General features: G+C 40.8%; 1 protein-coding gene across 1 annotated transcript; it reads right to left on the minus strand.

Annotated features, from left to right (window-relative positions):
* Nucleotides 1–7,149: 7,149 nt before the first annotated feature.
* LOC306932085 (P2Y purinoceptor 13-like) lies at nucleotides 7,150–9,876 on the minus strand (the record flags this gene model as incomplete). The annotated part of the gene is made up of 3 exons (XM_079513788.1): nucleotides 9,679–9,876; nucleotides 9,190–9,585; nucleotides 7,150–7,602 (listed from the first exon to the last, which is right to left on the minus strand). Exons 1-3 carry the CDS (start codon nucleotides 9,859–9,861, stop codon nucleotides 7,150–7,152), a joined length of 1,032 nt encoding a protein of 343 aa, XP_079369914.1. The 5' UTR covers nucleotides 9,862–9,876.
* Between the last annotated feature and the right edge of the window lie 2,854 nt (nucleotides 9,877–12,730).

Here is a 12,730-nt window from a genome sequence, read left to right on the forward strand (position 1 = left end):
GTTCAAATCCGGGGTAGAAGAGGAAAGTTACATAATACTACAGCTTTAAGTGTTCAAATACTTTTTTAAAGCAGGTACCCCAGTACTTAGCTCAAGTACACATTTGACTGAGTATAACCTTCATTTGTACTTGTCGTGTATTTTCACACACAACTAACCACAAAACTATACTAAAGTGGAGATAAATGAACTCTACACTAAAGCAAACTTGTAGTCAAAAACCTTGTCAAAAGCATCGACGAAACAGGCAGGCAGAGAGTGAACTGGAATCCCATCGAAGTATTTATTCAGAAGTACAAATACAGAGAGAACAGAGCTTCCCGCGGACCTGACCCGCGGGAGCTCCCAGCAGACTGACCGTGGTGGCCAGTCAGCTAACACTGATAATTTTTACATTGACAATTGACATGATATATACGTTCACAAAACAACAGTTGAATTCTAGGTGTGGTTACAGATTTACATACAGCGTTTGGTTAGCAGATAGCTGTCTCAGAAAGTTCCTTGGCGGTTCCTGGAGGACAATAGAATACTAAGTGTCTCCCAACACCTGGCCAAGCCTCAAAGAGTTTAGAACAAAGCCTAGCCACAGGTACTTCACTGAGGATTTCTAATGAAGGAAGGCCCCCAGACTAAGCACTTTTGACCAGACAATGTGGCTCCACTCTCATGAACCATGATATTAGCACAATAACCAAAGTGTAGTCTAATTATTGACAGAATATGGCAAATATGGCTATGGACTATATTTTACGATACCACATACTTGTACTTGTAACTAGAAATTAGAAAGCCACTGCTAGAGCCTTAGAGCAGGGGTTCTCATCAACCCATGGGTCGCGGCCCCTAGGGGGATCGCCAAATTATGTGTGTGTGTGTATATATATATATATATATACACAGTATATTGCAACTGCATGGCTGGAACGTGGAAATGAAGAGTATACATAGTACACATAGTACATGCATAAACTTTCCTTAATGATTATATCTGGTTTCAGTATTCATTTTATATATTTTATCTAATATTAAGGTTTTTTTTTGCAGTCAGTTTGTATTGGGGGTGGGGGGCGGGGCGGCAGTCGCGAGACATGGCCAATGCATTTCCGGGGGTCCCCAGCCAAAAACGTTGAGAACCCCTGCCTAGAGCAGTGCTTCTCAAACGGTTTCATGTTAAGGACCCCCAAATTGATACTTATTTGGCTGCAAACACACATCTGAAGAGGCAGCCCCAGAAAAGATGATGAACATACAAAATTATTCAAAATTAAAAATAGCAGTTGTACCAGCTCATATTACCGCACACTGTGAGCTTGTATATGTGCTATTTTTAAATAGCCACAGTAACACATTTTGCTGGGGACTCCCTGGAACCCCTCCAATGACCCCTGTGGGTCCCCAGACCCCACTTTGAGAACCACTGCCTTAGAGAAAACAAATTACAATTACAATACAATTACCAGCCTTCGTCTGCTATTTGATTTATTTATTGGATCCCCATTAGCTTGCTGTATATGACAGCAGCTACTCTTCCTGGGGTCTCAAAACCATCATCAAAAACAAAACAAAAAGTCATTACATACAGTACACCATTCATAGTTCATACAACACAAAAATAGAATACAACACAAAACATCACCTCATAGCATGTCTAATACATTTGATAGCTAGCTCCAAGTACAATTCGGTCTTCACAATATCATCAAAACAAATTCCATATTATATATCGGGATCTGTATATATCTCCTTTACATCTCCTGTGTGAACAAAAACAACTTGAACTTTTTCTTAAAACTGATAAAGCCATTCTCCACGATCAAAAAATAGGTAATGAGTTCCATGCCACCATTGCTCTGTAATGGATTGTTCTTTGTCTAACATTTGTTCTGCATGAAGGAGCAGGAACCGACCCTCTGACAAAAATAATGATGTGTATCTGAGAACAATGGTAAATTATTATAAATTATTGCTGGGGTTTTAGTTGTGATTATGTTTTTGACAAAGCACAGTAATGAATAATCCAACCTCCTTTTTACACTTAATCATACTAGATCATTGTTCATTGTACTTAATCTTGTTCGATATGGGCATCGAAGCACTATACGAGCTGCTTTGTTTGGAGCCACCTGTAATCTGTTCAGATTACTTTCTGTTGTGTTGGACCAGATTACTGCACATACGGTAGAGATGATCAGACAAATAGAGGACATTCCTATATGATTCATCGATGGGCTTGTTGCTGCATCCTTGATGATTACAGAAAGTAATTCTGAGCCAACCGAGTTGGCAATTCAATTTGCTACAAGTGTTACAAGTAACAATACTTTTATGTACACACACACTAGCTACAACATACAAATATTTTCACATACCACCATATTTAACAATAGCAATTCACAGCCCATTGATTCTGTTGAGTTTGGTTCTTTTAACCATCTGCTTCTGGTCTCCTTTCTGCCCACATACTGCTAAATCAAATAATCGATTATGCAAAGCCACTGTATTTGACACAGGAAACGCAAGATGCCAATTGCCAAACACGATGGGAATTGACATAAACTAGGAGGTGAAATTGAGCATAGGAGCTTTTGACTCTGGGTCATCAGCTATTAGTCCAAGGTGACAGCTTGAAGAGGAAGGAACCTATATAGGCTGCAATCAGTGCAATACAAAAGTAAAAGTGTTGTGCTTGCCAGTTGCCACTATACCACAGTGAATGTTAAGGCCTTCTTTTGGTAAGGGCTTGATTTTTAATACATTTTTTATTTAATAGTAGCCTAGAGCTGCCTCTAGTGGTCATAGGGTGTCACTACTCTGTCCCTATGATAGTGAGGGAAAACATGCATTGCTTCTTTCCATTTTGTTAAAATGATAAAACAAAACATAACTTTAAGCAATGCATAAACAGTAACATAATTGTATATTTTCAATATTAACCAACCATTTAAGTCCTATTATAATTTCTGTTTTATGTAGCACTAGCAGCCTATTTATGTATTTTATTATGTTAAACCCCCAGGGTGCCTATAGAAGGCAAAACATGTCATCATGCTTTATGTAGCATGTTTAAAAAGGTATCTTTGAAAAACAAAGAAGGGTCCCGCACACTGTCAGAAAACTTGCCAGAAATGTTGCTCTTTATTCAACGTTTCGGTCTATTCGACCTTCATCAGGACAGACAATTGTCTGTCCTGATGAAGGTCGAATAGACCGAAACGTTGAATAAAGAGCAACATTTCTGGCAAGTTTTCTGACAGTGTGCGGGACCCTTCTTTGTTTTTCAAAGATACCTTTTTAAGTATACTTTATTGCCCTACGCACCTGTCAATAGCCTTGAGGTGTGCATCGGCCTTTTGCTAAAAATTTATGTAGCATGTGACATGTCAAACTAGGGTTTTTTTATGATGCTGAATCCATTCCAAGAATTAGTTTAGCAAAAAACAAAATAAAATAAAAAGCACTCATTGGGTTATCATCACATTTGTGAGATTTGTACATGCTGGGGACCCATAGGCCTACTCAACATTTCTAACATAATAGTGTACTCAACATGCCTGGGTTCACATTCTAGCAAGTCAAAGTGGACTTTTTACTAAAACTATTAGCATTTTCAAAAAATCTAAATGAATACAATCTAGCAAATCCACTCTAAAAACCAATTAAAACTAACTCAATTAGAAAAAATATATTCAAAACGAACTCAAACCCTTCCATTAACATCATCGTCAAGCTATGTAGCCCAACCTGTAGGGCAGCTATAGGTCTGCCCCTCCGTGTTGGCCTTTCCATGCAGCCCAGGGAGTTTTGACCCCACCTTGACGTTATATTTGACCCTGTCACACAGGGCTCCGATGTGTGAGACTCCAACCCTTCCTGTGTAGAAGGCACACCACAACAGAATGGCTGATTATAACTTAGAGACATGTAGGTGGGCCTGAGGTAAATTGGCACAATTGGCTGACATTACACATAATGAACCGTTTACAACTCCATTACTATGTATAATTGAGTAAACAGACTGCACATCTAAGAAGTATTCCACTGCTTCAACATTACAATTTGTGCCAGACCATACAGTAGGCTATATTGCGTTTATGCATTGATGCTAGAAAATTCTGCAACCATAATTCCACAGCAAGTCATCAGTGACTGTGATGATTCCTGTCAACTAAATCAAACTATACCTTTTAACAAATTGGAACATTTTACACACAGTAGACAGAACTGACTGGGAGCAATATTAAAACTTTGAAGGGATAGGCTAGCAAAGCAAGGCATTCAGATTCATCACAGCTAAGATAGTCTGTCCTCTGGAGTTAGGTATGTCTTTAGTGCCCCCTGCTGTTTAGTTAATATAATGTCTGTCAGATAGGAGCTGAGGTCACACAGGTCAGTGACTTAAAGGTTTCATGACATTCATTTTCATTTATTTTTATTTTTTATTTTAGATTTTATAACCTCAATTACACCCACACAACATGAACTCTGTGTGTTCAGAAAACCTAAAAAACAAAAGAAAAAATTACAAAAACCTTTTTTTTTATGTCATGATCCCTTTAAGTTCATTTCTTGCATTGTACACACAAATCAATCTTTTTTGCCACTTTTTGGTCCAACACATAAACCACTGTTCTTCAGCGGTTGTTTTGGGTTAGTTGAGATCTATATAGCACCACTGCTGTACAAAGAACCTGTTCAGCCCTTGTATGGTTCTTTAGAGGTTCTCTGGTTCTTCGGCTTAGTTTTAATTAGTTTTAAAGGCACCTCTAATGATTCTACAGCAACATTGTACAAAGTATTATATAGCACCAAATGAGGTTCCCCTCCCCTATGATTACAAGCTAAATAATCACTTATATTTAGATGACATTGGAACTATTTGTATTAAAACTTTTAAATCAAAGTAAAAAAAGAAATCTGAACTATTCTGCAGACCCCCTGGCTATGTGCCACGGACCCCACTTTGAGAACCGTGGATCTACTGGACAACACATTTCAACAATAAGTTGATGATAAAACCGCTTCTGTAACTTCATCATACTTATTTATTATTGATTATTATATCCTTTTTTGTCTAATGTATCGCCCCAGAGTGAAAAAAGCAAGTAATGTCAAAATATCAGATTTTTATAAGCCTGTACAGTACACAGGTCTGTCTGTTCAAACACCCCCACCTCCCCCCCAAAAAAACAAAAAACTAATAAACAAACAAACAAACAAACAAACAAACAAACAAACAAAACAAACACACATAGCAGATAGCACAGAAAAACATATCACAAAGACAATACATAAACATAAGTCCCCACTGTACACAGAACCATCCTATCGGCAGGATAAATTGTTTAATGCCGCGATGGCTGAGTGGACAAACAGGACGATCAGTGTAATTTGATATCTAAAGTGCTAAGCATGTGATGGCCTTATTGTTCATATCAGAGAGTGTGGGAGCGTGGGAGGTGACGGAGGTCCGATAATCTTACAGTAGGCTACAATACTGTGGTTTGCAAAACAGGCCATAAGGGTCTGGTCCCATAGAGTCTAGAGTAGACTATCATGCTGGAGCCCTTTAATCTGTATTTATTTGATAGACTGCATGATCAGCTGAGTGCTTTCATTACTTTATTATAAAAAATCTAATACGAGGGCTGCTGTGATTTAAATTCCGAGTCAAAATGTTGTTTCCAATCCACCCTGCCCTGACATGAAGTTTCTGTTTCCTCCACATTGACTGAAAAACAAAACAGACCATCATGCTGGAGCCCTTTAGTTTGTATAGACTGACTGATCAACAGCCAACAATTGTGCTTTCACTTCTTTATTTATTTGTATTCTATTTTATTTATCCTATGCCCAGCTTTGTGTGTTTGTGTGTACCCCATAGCGATGATTTGATTGGCTGAACACGGAATGTGAGGATAAACAGTGGCAATGTGGCATGATTAAATACGTCTGTGTCTAGACTTGGTAACGCCCCACCTGCCTCTGATTGGCCTACCGACACTGCTCGTCTTACCAGACTTTCCTCCTTGGTGGATAGTCTGGTGACACTGACACGAGGTTACTCCGTGGTGGGAAATAAATATTGCTCGGTGTTGGCATTGCCTTGGGTAATAATGCTATTCTAGTATTTGACACGGCAACTTGCACGCTTTAACGTGCTCAGTGGTGTCTCTCGTGGCTCAAGTTCGCTAGAGACGGCACCCCTCCGTCATGGTCTAAAACTATAAACTTTATCGGGGTAGAAACAAGTCCGCGGTTGTTAGGAAAATAGTTGTGGCAGCAAGATGCGAACCCAGGCAGCGGGAGAATGATTAGACTACTGCTAGCGAGTTGGCTGGCCGAAGTCTGCCTGTAGTCACATTTTAACTTCAGTGGAGAAATTAGCTGAATTAGCTTAAGCCTTTCTGCTGAAGTGATACACTGATGTGTACAAGATTAGATGAAAGGAAGTGCAGACTGCAGAGGGAATGTAAGGAGAGTTGAGGAAATGTTTTGGACAACCACCTATAGTAATGTACTGCAATGGTTCTCAAACGTTTTTGGCTTCAGTACCCCAACCCTTTTCTGATTTCTGAATCCAAGTACCCTATTTACCTGAATATAACATTTTACTTAGAAAGGTGAAAGAATAATAATTGCTAGCATTATGATAATATAATGAATGACGATAACCCACCTTTAGAACTATATAACATTGTGAAAGAAATTGTTTGAAATAGTTGCAATTAGTGCATCCTGAGCAGATTTATGTAAAACTGTAAGTCTAGTTTTGATGAATATGTTCAAAATAAAAGAGCACAAGAGCAAATACGTATTTCTTTAACTATTCAATAGCTATTGTGCTAGACAGGATTTTGAATTAATTTGGTTCAACAATTCACAGATTTCACAGAATTCAAGTTTGTCATTGTTGTATCATTAAGCATTAACAGTATATGAAAATGTTCACTCTTTCTCACGTACCACAGGTAGTACCTCCGCATACATCTAGGGGTATGTATCCCCATTTGAGAATCACTGATGTACTGATATATATCTTTGTATTCTATTCTGTTGTACAATTACTGTATGTCACATCACACTAGTGATGTAAGTCAAAATTGCATGGCATGAGCCGTATAGTGAAGAACCTCTGAGCCTTCATGACTACATTTTAACAGCCTTTCCTGTCACATACTGTGACATCTCTAGCTGCGTTGAAGATACCGTGTCCATGGTGACTTTTGAAACAGGCTTGCGGCTGAATGTAGCCGTCAGTCGTTTCCGGAACTCCTTGCACAGGAACACATAGATGAATGGATCTAGACATGCGTTCGTGGCCGACATCCATAAGGTGGTATTCTTGGCGATGTAGAGGGCGTTCTCTGCTCTGCAGCTTTTCTCTGTGTTTCGTGTCTGGGTCAGTGTGTAGGGAACACGGACAAAGTGGTAGGGTGCAAAGCAGATGAAAAATACTGCTACCACCACAAAGACCTTTGCTTTGGTTCTGCGACTGGTTGCTTCGGAGCTGCTCCTGGAGGCTTTGAATGACTCGTACACCTTCCTGCTGATGAAGGTGTAGCAGACCGCCATCAGAGCCAAAGTGCCCCAGAACACCACCTGGACACAATACATCAATAGAAAGCACAACAAAGCATTCACTTCACTGAAAAAGTGTTTGGAACTTGTTTTACTTCCATGCACACTCACTGCAATCGCCTTTGGTTAATTAAGTTGTGCTCATACTACTACGAGAATCATTTCGGGGTACGATATACTCTACGTTTGCCAATTTTCACGGTGCCCCATGCCAGAAAGGAACAGCGCCCTGTGTAACATACAGTAAACAGTGACATGTACTCTGAATGAATGCTGCTACAAAGTATCAGGAGAAGACAGCCAGCACTCAATAAAATGTCATTTTTACATACTTTTATTTACCACGAATTAGCAGCAAACATCCATCCCTCTGACCATCAGCAGCCACACAGGGATGTGTTCTGAGCCCCCTAATCTACTGCCTGTACTCCTGTATATGACTGCATGCCCATGCACAGTTCCAAGTTCCAAGTGGTCAAGTTTGACACGACAGTGATATGCTTGGCCAATAAACCGAATACAAATCTCAGAATGTTTATAAAGCAGTTTTAAGGACCCATTTTTAGGCCAGTGCAATAGAGCATGCTTTTGCCTTTTTTAAACCTCACCCATTTTAATCCAAAGGACAGGCCTGGAGTGCTTGTAATAAGCTACATCTTATATGGCAGTCAGACATCTCAAGAGCTACCAAGATCAACCTGTTCAAAGCCTGTGTGGAAAGTATCCTTCTTTATGGTGCCGAAACATGGGCAATGAATAAGGAGTTTCGGGATCGTCTTGACGGAACATACACAAGACTCCTCATGCGTGTCCAGAACCTCTCATGGAAGGACCATCCCACTAAAGCTCAGATTTATGGAGGCACCCCCCCATCTCAGTTGTGGCAGAAAGAAGACTCTTTGCTGGACACTGCCACAGAGCAAAAGACCAGGTCATTTCGGATATTCTTCTGTGGAGACTACCCTGCCCATCAAGAGGAACACGACCTCTCACATTTCCAGATGTTCTGAGTAGGGACACAGGACTGACTGTGAATGAACTTGGTGTGGCAATGACCAACAGAGACCAGTGGAAGCAGCTTGTGTCGCAGATCTCGAGGGCACTCGAAGGATGATGTCATACATACATACATACATACATACATACAGTACATACATACATACATACATACATACATACATACATACATACATACATACATACATACATACATACACGCACGCACGCACGCACGCACGCACGCACGCACGCACGCACGCACACACACACACACACACACACACACACACACACACACACACACACACACACACACATGTATACATACATACATGTTCTTAAAAACATGGCTGTTGTCACTAGTCAATCAATTCATTGTCAATTCACTATTTGGAATAATACTGGGTTGTGTCATGGGTCAAAAAAAGGGCCATAGGGTCAAAGGTTAAGGTTTGTACTCCCTCCTCTGCTACTGGTACTTCACTCTAATAATGCACAGCCTGTGTTAGAGTGAAGTAACAAGGCTAATTCCTTACCCTACTATAATGCAAAACAGTAATACTTAATATGTTGCATTTAGACAATATTAGCAAAGTTAAGATGTGTTACCTGACAGAAGTAGTTGTATCCCTCATGCCAATGCAGACCAAACTCACTCTTCAGGGAGGCACACTTGAGTTTGCCTCCAGAGAGCTGTGGCGGTGGTGGCTGGTCAGTCAGGATGGCGTTTGGCAGCGTTAGAGACAAGATCACTGCCCAGACAGTTGCACTCAGCACCTGACCAACCCTGATCTTCTGCAGGGCACACTTCCCAAAGGGCCGGACTATCTTCAGGTAGCGGTCCAGGCTGATGAGGCCCAGGAAAACAATGCTGATGTACATGGTGATGTAGAACACAACGGCCGAGTATCGACAGTAGAAGACACGCAATTGCCACGAGCCCACGCCAGCATCACTCATCACCCTCAAGGGGAAGGTCAGAGTCATGAGCATGTCAGCCACCACCTATTGATTGGTGAGGGATCATAATGATTAATAACTTTCTTTCTGTAGTTTTGCACTGACAAATTTAATTTAAGCACAAATCCCTACACTCACCACATTTTTCAGGTAGACCATAAAAGTGGAGGTAGTGGGGATGTTAAAGAAGATCCATGCTGCCAGGCTGTTCAGTGCCAGGGCCACTAGGAAGAGGAGACTATATAGACAGGGGAAAACCACTGCTGTCACGCTGGCATCTCGAAAGCACTTCATTGAGTTATTGGATACTGAGCTGTTCATCTTCACAACCTTGGTGGACCTTGAGCGTAGAAAGGAGTTAAGAGAGATGATGGAATGAAGGAAAGAGGACAGATTGAGGAATGAATTTATTGTTTGGGCATGTTTATGTTTTCAACAGTAAATAAGTGTACTTTGTTGGCTGACTTATCTGCAAGTTAGTCTATAATTCTATAATTTGTTTTGCCTTTGAAAGGAGTAGCATTGCCAACTTCTATGATGTTCTATTTCTATTTAGTTAAAATAAATAGAAGAAGGTAAAACATCTGCACAGTTCACACTGAAGCTACCAAAACCTATTTTATTTCATGGCGCAACTTTGCTTCTATGTAAATAGAATAAATAAATAGACATAGCATTGAACCTTTAAAAATGTATGTAACATGTTTTACATATGTAGATGACATTTCATGGAGCGTTATGTATTACAGACATCAGTTGCAGCCTGAGCTGTTATTCTTATGTTTTTTACAGTTTTATGGTACAATAAATCTCAAAACCAGCAGGTGTGTCTATTCATAGGCTAGTTAGGGCCTCAATTAACATCCTGAGGCCCATTCACCATGAATTCTGACTCTGTCACTAACATGGCACTACATCTACATAGCTTTACATTGAAAACAGTTGCAAAATAACATTCAGTGCAGAAGCCGGTGCTAGGGCAACCAAGACGTACTCTCAAAGTATTTTGGGTAAAATAGCAAGAGTCTAAATTGGGTATTTAGACTCTTGCTAATTCGGACAGTTTTATACACCATGAGACTAGTATAGCCATTGATATATTATCTTGAAAACCCACATTTAGCCTTACCTCTGTGTCCTTGTCCTCTTTGGTTTATGGACATGTACAATCCTCAGGAGAAGAATATATCCCTGAAATTTGAAGAAATTAAATATCCAATTCAGTTTTGTCCCAAAACCCAAAGCCTTTTAATTTTGCTTTGGCTTTCAACTTTACACTCTTGGTCTCACTCGGCACCCAAGAAAAACTCCTGTTCCTGTGTTGTGTGTGTGTGTGTGTGCGTGCGTGCGTGCGTTGCCTGCGTGTGTGCGTGCGTGCGTGCGTGCGTGCGTGCGTGCTTGCGTGCGTGCGTGCTTGCGTGCGTGCGTGCGTGCGTGCGTGCGTGCGTGCGTGCGTGCGTGCGTGTGCGCGCACGTTGCACTTGTTTGATCCCCTTACAATGGGCGGCCTCTGGAGCTAATGTGTGGCTGTCTTGTCACAATCCCAATGAGGTTGCCAGTCTTCCTCTCAGTGAAAGACCCTTTCCTTCTGAGCTTCCTGTTCCAATTGTCCGCTGAGAGGTTTGTTCTGCTCCGTGCCAGTCCGCCTGCCACATGTAGCTTTCGTCTCTGGCACTGCGACTGTTGATGGGTGAACACCAAAGGCATGGACTCATTCCTCAAGCCAGATCTAGAGACCTCCTGCCCCCCTTCTGCTCCTCCCCCTGGCCCGGTGGCTTGTCCTAGTTCCTTCACCTCCTCTTCTCCGGCGTTCAAACCATACTGCAATACTACAACGGCTGCAGCTAACCTCCAAATAAGAGAGACAAATGTCATATATAGGCTACCAGCTGTGGTTGTGGTCGATGAAAAGGACATGTATCATGTATTTTTCTCACGGTTGGTTTCTCACGAACCTGCTGTATATGAAGGTCACCATCCTCTGACACAAAGAAAGTGCATGGTAGTTGATTTGAGTGTGTGTGTGTGTGTGTGTGTGTGTGTGTGCATGCATGCATGCGTGCGTGCGTGCGTGCGTGCGTGCGTGCGTGCGTGCGTGCTTGCGCGCAGCGTACATAGCATGTAATGTTGTCTAACCACAGCCATGACATACAATCCCAAAGGCCAAACAAACGTTACACAGTTCTTTCCACAATTCCACTCAAAACTGTTGGGACTTACTTAGCCCTCATTTGCTTTTGTCCTATTATGGCAAAAAATATAATATTGCTTGCATGGACCAGACATTTTGTTTGATGGAAAACAGCTCATATGTGTAATGTTTGTTATACACTATCAGTATGTTTTGTTTACCACCAGTCACTCAATCAACAATTCCCAGTGAAAATATTACTAATATTAAGGCTTCAATGCAATATTACTAGTAGGCTTTGAAAACTATACCATTCTCTCACACTCGTCACTTAAAACAACAGGAACCACAGTTTTCACCAAGCATAGCTAATGTAGCAGAGTTGCAGGAGCATGACCATGCCTCTCAATAGTACTTTTGCATTCTCTACATCTATACACACACCGAAAATAACCTCTCCCTCCTCTTTGCCCTCACTCCTCTTTGCACAGGAGTGTGCAACACCGCTTAAGCTAGACTAGAACACTAACCTACCATGTGAATTTATCCTATGACAAATTGATTGTATCCATTTCACTGGTGGTCTCTGCTGTCTCTGTGCCGAGAGAATACAATCGTCTAAATAAGCTTTGATTGGTCAATCCAAACCTGTTTTCATTGGTAAATTCCAAACCTTGTGAGAAGGTTCTGACAGGTTTTTTTCTACATGACACTTAATTCCGTCTGTCAATGTTTGCGTGATATAAAAAGTAATTAATTTGTTTCTTCATTTCAATAAATTAAAAGGTTATGATCTTCTTCTTTTGCCATCAACATCAACAAATATAGTGTCCTTGTTCTCTGTTAAATTAATGATTGTTTTTGATGGACTACATTTGCAACCCACTTTGTTTTTTTCCACATATTGTTGAATATGGAAATATAAAATGACTTGGTGTTTTCTTGGACACAAGGCATGCTGAAGGACCAATGTACAGTGTACTACACGTGTGATGCAGTACTGAATGATGCTCTACTTCACCTGCATGTTCACGTACACACACACACGCACACGCACAC

This window comes from Electrona antarctica (assembly GCF_951216825.1).
Source record: "Electrona antarctica genome assembly, chromosome: 11".
In the NCBI taxonomy this organism is placed as follows: domain Eukaryota; kingdom Metazoa; phylum Chordata; class Actinopteri; order Myctophiformes; family Myctophidae; genus Electrona; species Electrona antarctica.